This window comes from Monodelphis domestica, chromosome 2, assembly GCF_027887165.1.
Source record: "Monodelphis domestica isolate mMonDom1 chromosome 2, mMonDom1.pri, whole genome shotgun sequence".
NCBI lineage: Eukaryota > Metazoa > Chordata > Mammalia > Didelphimorphia > Didelphidae > Monodelphis > Monodelphis domestica.
The window spans coordinates 460,487,160-460,502,432 of NC_077228.1; the positions used below are offsets into that span (position 1 = coordinate 460,487,160).

Consider the following 15,273-nt stretch of genomic DNA (forward strand, 5'->3'; position numbering starts at 1 on the left):
AAGATGAACAGTTGGCTGTCCTTTTACTACTGGGTCATGGATTAAATCAACTCTACTAACCTTTGAGCTATCCTTCCAGCTGTAACTTCCTTATGTTTTAGAGCTTCATTTGTTGTGTCAATAATGATATGATTAATATCTTAAGTAACTTATACAGTTGTAGAGTTCAACTTAACACAAAAACTTCCTTTTTTGAAAATTTACCTGCATTCGGCTTAAAATGTTAGAGCATGTACTCTAATTTCTCTCTTCCCTCCTTAACTCCAAGTTGTTCTTTTTTCTGTTATGTTTGCTTTTTAATTAATATACAAAAATATCCAGAACACTGAAACTTTTAAGACAGTTTTTCAGATTCAGACTGGCAAATTGTCTAATAAAAACTTTGAGCAATATGAACTGCCAACCACAGAGTGATCTTTATCCTGTGACATAGTACAAACAGTTAATTTATTGTTTACAAATGGCCTAAAAACTGTTATTTTTAGAATCTGTCTCTTCTTTGTTACTCTCTATACCAAGGAAATTGACTTCTTTGTTTCATGAACTGCCATGGCCAAACAGTTTATCAGTTGGCAGTTAACCTGCGTGGTGGTAAGAAAGCTGCTGTGGTCTAGAAGCCATGCCTTTAATTAAAAAACAAACAAACAAAAAACCCTTTATTTTCTGTCTTGGAATTGATATTAATTCCAAGGCAGAAAAGTGAGCTGTATCTTTTTTAATGCAACACATTTCATTATCTTTTTTTGACTGCCACATCAACAAAAATTCATTCATTTTGATCTTGCACTCCATTTCAGAATCTTATATATTATATTTATCAATTACATATTATAGTTATGAAGTTGATTTTTTGTACCAACAGTAGTTTTTCATTTATTTGTACCAAATTTCATCTTGTTAGATTTAGTCCAGCTCTTTAGCCCTGAAATTCTTTCTGTTATGGTCCATGGATCCATAGGCAATCTAGCAAAGCCCCTAGGCCTTTTCTCACAATATTGTTTTTAAATGCACAATTAAAAAAATAGGAGTATAGAAGAAACTGATTATATTGGAATCCAGTAACCAAAAAATTTTTAAAAAAGTTCTCAAAGAGGCAGCTGGGTGGCTCAGTGGATTGGCAGCCAGGCCTAGAGACAGGAGGTCTAGATTAAAATCTGGCCTCAGATTGTTCCTAACTGTATGACCCTGGGCAAATCATTAACCCCTATTGCTTAGCTCTTACCACTCTTCTGCCTTGGAACAAATACATAGTATTGATTCTAAGACAGAAGGTAAGGGTTTAAAAAAACAAAAAACAAACAAGCTCTTCCTGTCATGATCCTTTTGAACCCTGACTAATCCATTGGATTAGCTCTTTTTTTTTAAGTTTTCTTATTGGCAAAATTGATGAGCAGTACTGTTTATTCTTTTATTGTTGATAAAGCTGTTAGACACCACAAGGCCAAGCACAAATCCCTGATGTTACTCCAATAGAGACTTGTTACCACCTTAACATTAAATCATTTACTCTTTGATTCTAGTCATCCAACTAGTTCTAAATCCATTTGACTGATATTTTGGTCCATATCTATCTTTTCCACAAATGTAGTATGAGACACTTTATCAAAATCTTTTCTAAAATTGAAGAAATCTATACTTTCATTTCTTTTCTCTACTAACAGTCATCTTGTTAAAAAAGGAATGAGGATAATTAGTACAACTGGTTCTTGACAAAGCCCTGCTGGATCTTTGTAGTTACTGCTTTTCTAGCTAGGTACTTGCCAGGTATCTCCTTAATAAACCATTCTAGAATTTACCCAGGAATAGAAGTAGTTTTCTACTGGCCTGTAGTTTTTCAGATACTGTTCTTTTTCCTCTTTTGAAAATTGGGCAAACACCTTTCCCAATTTTGTGGTTTCTCTTTTGTTTCCCTTGATCTTTCAAGCAGTGATGTTAGCAATTATATCTGCTAAGTCTTCTAGGACTCAAAAATATAGTAAATTTGGGCAAGGTGATTTTAATTCAAAGGCAACAAGATGCTCTCTTACTATTTCTTTACTTATCTTAAGGGTGTCAATTTCTTGTTAGTCTTTTAAGTTCTGTCATTTCTAGTTTAAAGGTTATGTCAGAGAACAGAAAAAAAAAATTAGAATTGAACAATTCTCCCTTCTCTTTGTTGTTATTATTCTTCAGTCTTTCCTACAGAAAGATCCTAGCTCTTCTTTTTTCTTTCTTTCCTCTTGGGCTTGTTTTGGGGTATGGAGAGGAAAAAAACCAACAAACTAAGTAAGTCTCTTTTTGACATCCTTAGTATCTCTCCAATCTCAATTCATTTTGAACTTTTTCATTCCTGTTCCATTTGTTACCTGGTCTTGTTTCCATCTTCTCTAATTTGTATTAACTATCATCTTTGTAAATACAAATGCTAAACATTTGGTTTTTTTTTTTAACAAAATTAGGACTTTTGCATTTTAATTTAAAATTAGAAATTGCCATAAATGAAAATAGTAAAATTTTTAGTTATTTATTTCCATTTTCTTTCTAGATTGCATCCCCCAAATTAGATGACAGCTATACTGCTTACTAGAGAATAATTGTTCATATTGAAGAAGTATGGGCAGGCATGTATTCATTTTTTCAAAAAGATCTATTAAAGTTCCCTTTTCTTTGCAGGTGCCACTTTTTGAAGACACTACCCACCATTAATTTTTATTCAACTTTTTAATAGTTTTAGGCATAGGAAAATTATATAGGATCACCCATTAAAAAATTATAGATTGAGAACCAGAAGGGATTTTAGAGGTCATATCATCCAACTCATTCATTTTACAAATAAGAATATTGAAAAACCAGAAGAGTTTAAATGTCTTATTTGAGTCCACATAAATGATTAGAAGTACCAGGATCTAAATTGAAATCCTCTAACCCCAGATACAGTATTCATTGTTCTATATTATGTCAATTTTGGTCTTCTTTTTGAGAATTCATTTATTACAATTCTGGTTTGTTACAGTTCTTATTTAAAGTTATCCTAGTTTATCCTTTAAAAAATTTTTTTAAAAATCTTATTTTGTTTGAAAGATTTTTAGTGCTAAAACTTATTGCTTCTTAATATTAAGATTTCATTTTATCTCTTGCTGTCCGTACTTATTTCATTCTCATTCACATGATAGGAAGTCAAATTCTGTGATGAAAATGAACTTTTTTAACCTTTAAGAAGCATATACAATGCTTTAAGTTAGTAAGTAAAAATATAAATGATAACTATAAAGTTTCATCTCACACCTAGCAAAATAGGAAAACATAACAAAAGAGAAGTTATTTTTGGAAGGACCTTGAAAAGACACACTACTGTGCAATTGATGGGATTGTGATCTGGTCCAAACATTCTAGATTATAATTTATAATAATTTAAAGATAATTAAAATGTCCATACCCCTTAATTCAGAGATCTCACTGTTAGACTTAAACTTTAAGAAGCTCCAGGATAAAAATGTATCATGTGTAATAAAATATTTAAGCAACTTATTTTTTGTAGAAACAAATAGAAAAAAGTATATGCCTATTGATGAGGGAATTGCTAAATATTTGGAGTAAATGGATATAACAGAATATTATTGCAGTATAAGCAATGATATATATCATATCTAGAGAAACATGAGAAGACATAAACTAAATGAAAGAGAAGTAAGCAGAATCCGGAAAATTATAAACAATGACTGCCAAAACATAAATGGAAAGAACAATAAAACAATCTGAACTGAATATTGTAAAGTTAAAATGATTAAATTTGGGCCCCCATCAAAAGATGTGAAAATATACCTCTTCACCTTTGCAAAGATGGACATGACATGCAATATCAAACTTAGCTGAATATTGGTTATTTTTGCTGAACTTCCCCCCACCCCCTTTTTTTTGTATTAAAGGTTTAATTTTAGGGAGAAGCAGAGAGAGAGAGACAGATTAGGGAGTTATGATGATAGAAAAACAACAACGATAAATGGGATTTGTGTAGAATTTTAAGGTTTGCAAAACTCTTTAAATATATTTTCTCATTTTAGTCTCACAATAACCTTGGGAAGTAGGTGCTGTTTTACAGATGAGGAGATTGAGATAGATTGGTTAAATGACTTGTCCAGAGTCACAAAGGTATAAGTGTCTGAGACTGGGTTTGCACTTAACTCCAGATACAGAGATTTAACTGTTGTGCTAGCCTGAGTGTTTAGAGCTGTGAGAGGTTAAGTGACCTATCCTGAATCACATATCCAGTATGTGTCAGAAGTGGGAGTTGGACTTCCTTCTTCAAAAAATGATCATTTTAAAAATCTTTTCCTACTAATAACTGAAGCCCCACAAACTATCTGGGGCAATTTCTTTGTTTTTGACTTCAGACTTGTAGTCATTTCCTTCCACAAATAGTGACAATTATTAATCTTTCTAAAGACATTTATAATCAATGTAGGTTCCCTGTCTATCAGCTACTGTAGGTGGTTATTTGAAATGGAAGCTTAAAAAGGACTATATACAACATAAAATCGTTGGAATGGAAGAGACCAGAAACCATTTAATCCTTTCTTTATTTCTGAGAAAAATGATTTAAAAAATTCTTTTGTAGCAAAAAGTTTATTCCACTGTCTAATTACATGTTAGAGGGACTAAATAATACCACCCTGGACTTTAATAACATTTTTACTCAAAAAAAAAGTACTTTTACATATAATCCATAGTATGCTTAAGTATTGTATATATGTACTTTTTAATTTACTGGGAGGAAGTAAGCTCTTCTTAAAAAAACAAACACCTTTTGGGAAGTTGAAGTATCAATTGGACTGGAGAGGGCAAACTTGCCATTTACTTTAATTTGTTTCCAGTATTTCAGTCTTTTCAAACAGTTACCAAGACAGTGCTTCAACCTTCATTGAAAAATCAGATTCTACAAAGGTGTTGTGGAATCAATACTCTATATTGGTTCTAAGGCAGAAGAGTGGTAAGGGCTAGGCAATGGGGGTCAAGTGATTTGCCCAGGGTCACACAGCTGGGAAGTGTCTGAGGTCAGATTTGAACCCAGGACCTCCCATCTCTAGGCCTGGCTCTCAATCCACTGAGCCACCCTGCTGTCCCCCAAAGGCACTATCTTGAGGGAAGTTTGGTGGCTATCTTTGTTGGACATTGGTTTAAAATCTACTCTTTGAATTATTGGTTTAGATGACAATCAAAACCATTATTTCCATTTGTAATTGAATAGTTTTAATTTTCTAATATTTAAAACCATTATAGAAATTTAGAATTATTTTTCATTAAATTCTTAATAGTAAGAGTTAAAGGAGGCAATGATACCCAGATTTTCAACAATGAATATAAGGTAGCAATTTGAATATCATATTTCTTAAAATGGAATTATAACAACATTAAATTGCCATTGCATTTGTCTTTCTTCGAGAGTCCTTCAGCTGGTGAACAATGATTTTCAGGTATGAAAATGAAGAAGCATTTGACTTCCTATCATGTGAAAAAGAATAAAACAAGTGCATGCAGGGAAAGAGGTTGAGAGAGGCTCTAACTCGAACTTCAAAGAAATTCATTTGTGCACTCAGTTCTGTTGTAGTTTGCCTTTCTGATCTCTTTGCTTCTGTCCCCTATAGAATGAATTGGTCTGACATTCTATCAACTTTTTTGAAAAATGAGGTGAAATGAAGTAGAACACATCAAAAGAGTGAAGATATGAAAGAGAATAGAATTTTTTAATACTTAGTGTCTATTTTTTTCCCTTGTTCTTCTGGAGCTAGGTGGATTTGGTTGATATGCACTCATTTTTAGTTCATGATATTACCTTAATGTTATATTGACTTGGATATATTTAGTGAAAAAAGGACTGTTGGGAGCATTGCCATATGTACTTACCATACTTAGCATGTTTCCTTTAATTATTTTGATAATTTTTTTCTGTGTCAGTATGCATTAATTTGATATCACTTTATTTCCTTGACTTGTATATATAGTGCAATTTCTCCCAATTTTTATCTGTAGTTCTCACAATTTTCACTTGGGTTCAAGAAGAAAAGCTTAGGAGAATTAATGCTTTCTAATTATTTTCAGGACTAGGTAGACTGAATATAATTGACTATTAAGTGCTCAAAGGAAATAATTTATAAATAAAACCTTTTTTTTTTTTAGCAATCAGTGACATCTTATTACTTGAAAGTTTTCACATTGTGAGGCATGTTAAAAATAAGCCTTCCCTAACTCCTTTCAATTCCAGTATTATGTCTGTTAATTCTTTTCTATTTCTCTGTATATATTTTGTATATTTTTTTGCATGTTGTCTCTCATTAGATGGTAAGCTCCTTGAGGGTAAGATCTGTCTTTTGTCTCCTTTTGTTTCTCCAGTGCTTAGCATAATGCCCAGCACAAAGTAGGTGTTTAATAAATGTTTATTGTTTGATTATGCTCTTAAGTTATTAGTGTTTTATTTAAACTGAATTATACATGGTTGATTATTTTGGGTCTCTTCCAGAAACAGGTGGAACTTCATTCAGAATTAACACAAATGGACAAGGATTTTTGGATGAAAATATACCATTACATCTGTCATTTCATTTACCAGCTACTTACCCATTTTGCCTGCCAGGAATCTCAGTTAATTCTCACCACCTTACCAGAGCTCAATGTATAGTTATAAAAGAGAAGCTACTTGAACAAGCAGAAAAACTTTTGTCTGAGCCTATGGTACATCAGCTGGTTCTATGGATTCAACAGAATCTCAAGTACCTCATTGGGCAACCAGAAACAACTATTGGCTCTGAAGACTGCTCTTTGTCTACAAGTACATCTGTGAATGATGGAATGTGGATAACCCTTTTGCATTTAGATCATATGAGAGCAAAGACAAAGTATGTCAAAACTGTGGAGAAGTGGACTTCAAATTTAAGACTTACTGGAAGACTGATGTTTTTAGGCAAAATTATCCTTATTCTTCTACAAGGAGACAGAAACAATATCAAGGTGCCAAAATTGAATACTGAATGAAAGTTTTGTTATTTTGTCACTAGAAAATGAAGGAATAAAAGAGTGTTTCATAGCAGTTAGTGAGGAATGGGCAAATTACTATGGGTTATATCTGTAGTTTCTGTTGTTTAAAGTACTTATTTTCTTTGAAAGGATGTCTACCTACTATTTATATACAACAAAACTAAGAAGCTTTGAAGAGTTTTTTGTTTTTATTTATTAAATTAGGTCATTTGAAAAATTGAAATTGAAATTGAAGATTGAAATTAGTGACTAATAACAGATGCAAGATGAAGATATATATCTATAACATATTCCTGTGTCTTACAAAGTTGGGTTGACCAAGTTTTTTCCCAGTATTCTCATTCAAGGATCAGCTTAAATTTAGAGAGGCTTGTATGACCACATTGACACTGTGATATTGAAATCACTTTAAAAGACTGATATATATTAATTTAAGGTCACCAAAGAATTCACTTATGTAATTCCTAAATGAAACACTCAAGTCAGTTGTCAAATTTTTATGGTTTTTAATTACAACAGGAGGAAGAAAGTGTTAGAGGGAGGGAAGGAGGGAGAGAGAGAGAGAGACAGAGACAGAGAGACAGAGAGAGAGACAGAGAGAGAGACAGAGACAGAGAGAGACAGAGAGAGAGAGAGAGAGAAGGAAAAAGGGAGAGAAGGAAAGAAGTTTAACTCAGAACCACTCTGGCTCAGGGTGAGCCAAAGCGGGCATTAAGGTCTTGGATAGCCAAGGCAGGGAAAGGGATCAGTTCTTATCACTCATGTGACCAATCTGAAGGAAAGCAGTCTGCAGGGCTCCTCCAAACTCAAGTACCAGCCTCGAACTGTCCTCTACCCTCCTCACAGGAAGTCCCGAGAACTCCAGAGGCTGTTCTCTACCTCACTTCCTGCATCTCACATGTGCCAATGGTGGCTCTAGCTTGACCTAGGACCGCCCAGAGGTCTGTCCTTTTTTTGCATGTCTGTTGAAGGCCATATCCTCAAATAATTAAATCTTGAGTTTGCTGCAGCCCTTCCTAATCTTATTACACTGAGTAGGGTGGAGAATGTAGTTTCCAAGACCTGATTCTGTTATTCCAAGTATCTCTATTGTTATTGATCAGGAAATAGCTAAATCTGATTTTCTAAAGAATGGTCTGAATAGGATGGAGTAGTTTTGAAATTCACAACACATGAGAGAACTTTTATCAGAAGTGTACTCACATCAATGAAATCACATATTGTGAAGTTATAAGATATTAATTACTGTATATATTTTATAAAGGTACATCTGCATGTATATGCATATATTTTCCTAATGAGCACAGGAAGGCATAGTATGATATGTTCAGGATAAGCAATAATTTTTTTCTCAGCTCTTTGTAATAAAAAAAAAATCAGTTTGACACTTTTTTAAAAGTCTATAATACCTAGAAAGACTGGTCTGTATAATTAAGATTTCGTTTCAGAGAGGTATAACTATTATTGCTTATCAGTTTGTTATCTCTTACCATCCATTTTTCTTTCTAGCTGACTACCTGAGATCTGAAGAAGTAAAATGTCTTACCTAGAGTCATAAAGCTAATATTTCTTAGATTAAATTTGAGTCCAGGTTTTTCTAAGTTCAAGATGAGTATTCTGCCACTACAATATTTTCTCTCAAAATAAAGACTAAATGAAGTTAAAATAAATTAATTTGGATAAATTAGTTGAGCCTACGTATGATTTGGAACACTGGTCAGTGGATATGGACACATTGGCAAATTTATTTTCAGAGTTCCCTTATTAACCTGCCTATATGTTGGAATTCTGTGAAAATATACTTGTTTTCAGATTTTTAAAAGATGCTATACTAATTTGAAGAGTCAGATAATACCAGTTTGAAGAGGAGTAATGTAATATGTTAGAGAGCTATCCTTAGTTAGAAGACTAGAGTTAGAGCAACTCTTAAGATTATAAGTCACTGAGCAGTTACCATCTGTATCAAGAGAAGGAATTCTCTTAATAAGGGTCCCTTCACCAATAAAAACTTAGGATGGGACAAAAAATTTGAATATATTATAAATATTATTCATTGAGGCTATGAATATAGCATGAAAATACCTGACTCTTTCTCTTATCTCTATGCAAACCCAGAGGTAACCATGTTAAAATATGGCCCAAGATATGGATTTTTTAATCTATGAAATAAACTCTGCATATTTATTACTTTAAAAACTAAATCTCTAAGATAGTATGATATGTATTTAATGTCCTGATTTATCATTTAGGAGTACCTGATTCTTCAGAAAACCTCCAAAGTAGATGTGGACTCAAGCGGAAAGAAATGCAAAGAGAAAATGATTAGTATACTCTTTGAAACAAAAGTACAGATGGAACACAAAAGGTATAATTTAGTACTATTGCAGATAGAAAAGCAAATGAATCGATAATTACATTCTGACAAATCTGGGCATATTCATGAGTTTCTCTTGTATAATGTAGGTTCCTGGCATTTGAAGTCAAAGAGTATTCATCCTTGGATGAGTTACGAAAGGAATTTGAAGCTGCAGGACTCAAGGAGCTGTTCTCTGAGTTTGTACTTAAGCTGGTAAAATGAAATAAAAAACACAAGGATCTTTTAGTAAAATAGGAGTTGCATGTATTGGATTCTGTGAACAATTACATTAAAACACTTTTGGGGAACAACTTTATTTTTGGGGGGAATAAAATGTGAAAACATCTCAACTCAAGGAAAAAAATTCACATTTCATTTAAGTTAGATTTAATTAAACAAATATCAAGCACTTTTGTTGAGGGTGAGTGTTAAATCCTTGGAATAGAAAAGCAAAGAAAAATTGGTTTTAATTTGTGCCTTGATGTTTACCAAAAAAGTCTGAATTTAATTATTGACACATTTTTGAAAGACAAAAGGTGAAAAAATTATGGCAAATTCTATCATCTTTTTAGGATATACATTTATTTCTCCTTTTATTCATACCTCAGTGTCTTAACTTTTACCTGACTGCACCTGAAGAAGTCCTTGTTTATATGAGAAATTTTCCTCAAAGTCTTTATCACTTTTATTTAACATAAATTATATATAAAGGTACTTACTTTCATATTTTTAAAATAGCTTTGCTATCTTTAGATAGGATTTTTCCCCCTCTCATGCAATATGAATTTAAAGAAACCTCAGAGACCCAATTCAACCTATACCTGAATAAAAGTCCCCTATATAACTATCATATGTGACAAATAAATGAAGAAATAGACATTATTAATAATTACTATGGGACAGCACTGTGCTGGGTATGCCAATTTTTAAAACAAGTCCCTGTTCTTAATAAGCTTACACTTTGATAGGAGGAGACAGCACATATAAAGAAGTAAGGGCTAGTGAAGGGAATTTTAGTCTGGAAAATCACAAAACTTGTGAGTAGAGGCATAGGGTAGCTAATTGTTAAATTCTTTCCAGGAACAAATGTCATATTAATCTGATTACTGATCACAGAGCAAATTGGGCAGCCAGGCAGGCAGGCCAGATAGAAGGATACTTAGAGATTCCCTTTATTTACTTATTGGTTTTGGATAACTAGATGGGATATGAAGGATGCCTTGTTGTTGACTAGAATGTTTGTATGCTCTCATAAATTAGAATATCCAAATGTTATAGAGTTCCAAAAACTGGTGGAGGGGGGAAATCAACCAGCCCCCACGTCCATTTCACTTTTTGATTGCTTTAATGATGAGGAAGTTTTTCATTACATCAAATCTAAATCTGCTTCTTTACAACATCTATTCATAGTCTTAATTCAGTTTCTGGATCTAAATAGAGAAAGTCCATTTCTTTCTAAGTATGACACTTGAAGACTGTTTTCAAGTCCTTTAAGTCTTCTCATGTCCAAATATTCTCATGTTTTGTCTTCTGTTCTTAACATTTCAAGTTGGAGTTTAAAAAATATTTTATATTGATTGCCTTTTGGTGTGGCTTAAATCAGTATTCTCCAAAATACTAATGCTTTTAAAAACTAACTAACATTGATGTTACATGGAACCCAGTTTGCAATTCCTTTCTTTGGGGCCCTCAAGCAGCATGGCACTTTATTAGCAACAGGATCAGAAATCAAGCAGCATGGCACTTTATTAGCAACAGGATCAGAAATGTCAGTTTTAATTAAAACTCATATGAAAATGCACTATCTAGTTTTATAAGTGGAGAAGTGATTTTCATAAAATGACCTTGCCATGGTCAAAGGAAATTGAAAATGATATAAATATTAGTTTTTATTTCTCATAAAATCTATTAAACAAAATTTCCTTAAGACCCATTTATGTCCCATTAGGGAAATAAACCATATCATAAAGCATATATTAAATTTAGAACCTCTATAAACTTTATATAGTTATAACAGACCTATAAGTAGGCAAATATACCCAGGAGAGATTACCTATTATGTCCATGAGGCCACAAGAGCTTTTAAGCCAAGGGGCAAAGTGATACAGGAGATCATGCTTTTAATACCTGGACTCTATAGGCAGAGAAGAAAGGCAAAAACGAGCATAGTTTGTTCTAATGAATAAAATATTCTTAATTTTCTGTTAACATTCAGTTTAGTAGGGAAAGGGAGTTGTAACAGAATTTCAGATTTGAATGGGGCTTCAGAAGTCACCTTTACAACAGATACCTGAAACTGAAACCTGTGTATTATGTAACTGACAAATATTTATCTACAACAGGGGTTCTTACCTTTTGAAGGCTGTGAACTTGTTTTCTTAATATTTTGAGAAATAAATTTCAATATAATTTGTTTCCTTTGCCATCTAAAGTGTTTTATACATATAAAAAACATTTTGAGAGAAGGTCCATAGACTTCACCAAATTGCTAAAGGGGTTGACACAGAAGTGTTAAGAACTAATAACCTTTATTTGAAGACTTCAAGTTGAGAGTAGGTACTACTTTGCATGGCAGCCCATTCCACTTCTGAGTACTTCTAATTGTTAGTTCATTCTAAATATTTTTTGCAATGTCCCCTCATTGCTCCTATTCTACCTTCTGGTGCCAGGTAAACCAACTGTAACCCTGCTTCTACTTGACAGTTCTTTAGGTATTTGAAAACAGCTATTATATAATCTTAAAATTTTTTTTTGCCTATAGGCTAACCATCACCAATTCCTTAACCAGATCCACAGATAGCATAAAATTGAAGTCATTCATCATCCTGGTTATTCTCTATATACTTTCTCACTCATATCCTTCTTAAAATATGCTGCCTAAGACTGAACACAGCCCAGCAGATATAGTCTGATGTGAGAGAGAGACAAATCCAGAGACTTTTGAAAATGGAAAAGCCTGGAGAAAATGTAAAGATTCCAGCAGCAGCAGGGGGGATGGGTGGAAAAGGATTTGGAACCTTGGGAAAGCAACAACCCAGGAAGAGCAGTTGGTCTGTGCTCTCTTGACTGGAGACCTCCTGAGGCCAATATCTGACTGGATCCCAATTTCAAAAATCTTTCCCATCCTTGAATCTAATCACCATCCTCCCAAACCAGCAAGTGGACAGAATTGGAGAGAAAAGGAGTCCACCTGAAGATTTATCTTAATCTCCTTTACCCTGAACTTGGGGATGCCTGCTGTGCAGGGTCAGAAGCCAGGGTTCAACACTCTGAACCTCTCAGGAGCTCAGGCCACCAAACCTGGCTTACCTAACTTTGGGGGGAAAGAGTTTAGACAGCTAGGGATCCCCTTTTCCCTCTTCCCTACTTGACCCCTATTTACTAGATATTCAACCTTATCCTTTATCCCTGTTGTTAGAATAAACTCATTACAAAGTCGACTGACACAAGTCTGAGGGAAGAGTTCTCACAACTGAGGGGGAGAAAGAAGTGATCTCTCTCCCCAGGTAAAAGAAGCCTGATATTTAGAAGAAGACAAACAGTGGGGAGTAAACAGGCAGGCTTGGTGAGGAACCATAACTAAAGAGAGTTGGAAGGGGGAAACAACAAACTCATCCTCCTTCTACCTCTTGGTTCAAGACCACCATCAACTTCACCTCCCTTGGTTCTGACCTTAAGGGAGGGAAGACTCCATTCTCTCCCTCTCCTCTCTCCCCACATAAAATCCCTCTTATTAAATAACACAGACCAGGGCAGAGCATGTTAGGACTATAATCTTATTCCTGCAAAATAGCTTTTTTTTTTCTTTTTGGTAACACTCACCTTCCATCTCGGAACCAATTGGTTCCAAGGCAGAAGAGTGGTAAGAGCTAGGCAATGGGGATCAAGTGACTTGCCCAGGGTCACATAGCTAGGAAGTGTCTGAGGCCAGATTTGAACCTTGGGCCTCCCATCTCTAAGCCTGGCTCTCAATCCACTGAGCCATCCAGCTGTCCCCCCAAATTACATTAAAATTTTTTTTTCTTTCTTACAGGAGGATGCATTATTAATATTTTTTCTAGGCAATGGGGATTAAGTGACTTGCCCAGAGTCACACAACCAAGAAGTGTCTGAGGCCAGATTTGAACCTAGGACCTCCCATTTCTAGGCCTGGCTCTTAATCCACTGAGCCACCTAGCTTCCCCTCTGCAAAATAGCTTTTTACAAAAAAGTTAGTTTTAACTAATATCTTTTGTTTTAGATTTCTTCTTATATCCTATTCTCTTATCCTTCCTGGACAGATATTCCTTATAATAACGACCTTTTTAGAAAAAGAGATACAGTAATTCAAATTAACACATTAGAAAAATGGCATTATACTCATACATTATCTAATATACATCTGTGGACCTATATATATATTTGCGTGTGTATATATGTCCAACTGTTTATCTGTAATCTGTCTATGTAAAAAAAAAAAGATCCATGGGGCAAATGAAGGTCTTTGAATTTGCTTTGTGGTTCCAGTTTTTGGCATTTGACAAATACTACACAGGTCCATTTTTTGGTCATGACTATAGCAGTTTTGAACTGGACTAAAAAAGACCTCCCTTATCTCAGTAATTTTTACCTAACCTGAGCTTTGATTCCAATGTACGCATTTTTTCTGTGAACCATTTTTCACCTCTAACCTTCCATAAGCTTACTCTTGAAGAGCTCTAGAACCATATAAACATGTAGGTGAGTGCTTTTTCTCTCAGTTGTTTTTGCATTATTGTTCAAACTTAAAATTATATAAAAGAAAGTATTATTTGTGACTACTGTTTATAATGGAATACACAATTCAACCAGAAGAATTAAATAAATTCAGATTTAGTTCAACTTCTTGACCAAGGGTTCTTTTTAAAAAATAATTTTTATTGATATTTTTTGTTTCTAAAATGATCATAATTTCCCTGTATCCTTTTCCATCCCCTTCCCAGAGAGTCATCACATGAGAGAAATAACATTTAAAGCTAAACGAATTCATACAATAAAAAAGCCCGGAAACATATGCAATGTATAATGCCTGTGGACCCTCTACCTCCTACCTACAAAGGGATGTGATCATGTTCTTGTGTCTTTTCATTTCAATCCCTCTTGATAATTTTGTTACATTTACTTTTGAGTTTTTGGTATGTTATTCCCATTTATATTATAATTGCTATGTATGTTGATTTCTTAGCTCTGTTTACTTCACACTATCAGTTCATATAACTGTGATTTTGTACATTCACCAACTTTTCTTACAGCACAGCAGCATTCTGTTATTTTAACATACTATAATTTATTTAGCCATTCTGCAAGTGATTGGTATCTGCTTTGTTTAGCTGTTATGAAAAGTGCTGCTATAAAGATCTTGGAGTGTGGGGACTTTCTTCATATTGGCTTCCTTGAGGTTATAAGCTCAGCAATAGTCTCTCTGGGTCAAAAGTTAGGGATATTTTAGTCCCTTTATCTACATATTTCCAAATTGCTTTCCCAAATGATTGTACCATTTCATGGCTTCACCAGCAATGTGTTAGTGTGCTTATCTTTCCATTAACCTTCCCACATTAACTGTCACTATTTCCTTTTGCCAATTTGCAGTGTGAGAGAAAATCTCCAGATGATTTTGATTTTTTCTTATTAGTTATTTGGAAAAATTTTTTTCATGTGATTATGAATAGTTGCAGCTTTTCTTTTGTCAAATATTTGTTCTAATCCTTTGACCATTTATCTATTGAACATTTTGGATATTAAGTCTGTCTTATGTATATGTATGAATTAGTGTATGTATGTGAGTATACACACACAGACATATGTTTGTATAGTTTACTTATCTTGTTTACCAAATTCTCATCAGAGTAATTTGATAGGAAGATGTTTTTGCCATTCAACCACTTCCTTTC

The 15,273-nt window shown here is 33.8% G+C and overlaps 1 protein-coding gene across 4 annotated transcripts in view; it reads left to right on the forward strand.

Annotated features, from left to right (window-relative positions):
* RWDD3 (RWD domain containing 3) overlaps positions 1-14,224 on the forward strand; it is a 35,754-nt gene extending 21,530 nt beyond the window's left edge. The window contains exons 2-5 of one of the 4 annotated variants that reach the window (XM_007485005.3): positions 6,500-6,981; positions 9,258-9,373; positions 9,472-9,577; positions 12,126-14,224. In XM_007485005.3, coding sequence (XP_007485067.2) covers positions 6,500-6,981; positions 9,258-9,373; positions 9,472-9,577; positions 12,126-12,164 — 743 coding nt within the window. In that variant the 3' untranslated portion in view covers positions 12,165-14,224. Of the gene's footprint in view, positions 1-6,493; positions 6,982-9,257; positions 9,374-9,471; positions 9,617-12,125 lie in introns of those variants that run through there. The other 3 variants (XM_001381791.5, XM_056819112.1, XM_016429041.2) reach the window with 3 other exon arrangements.
* Positions 14,225-15,273: the final 1,049 nt, after the last annotated feature.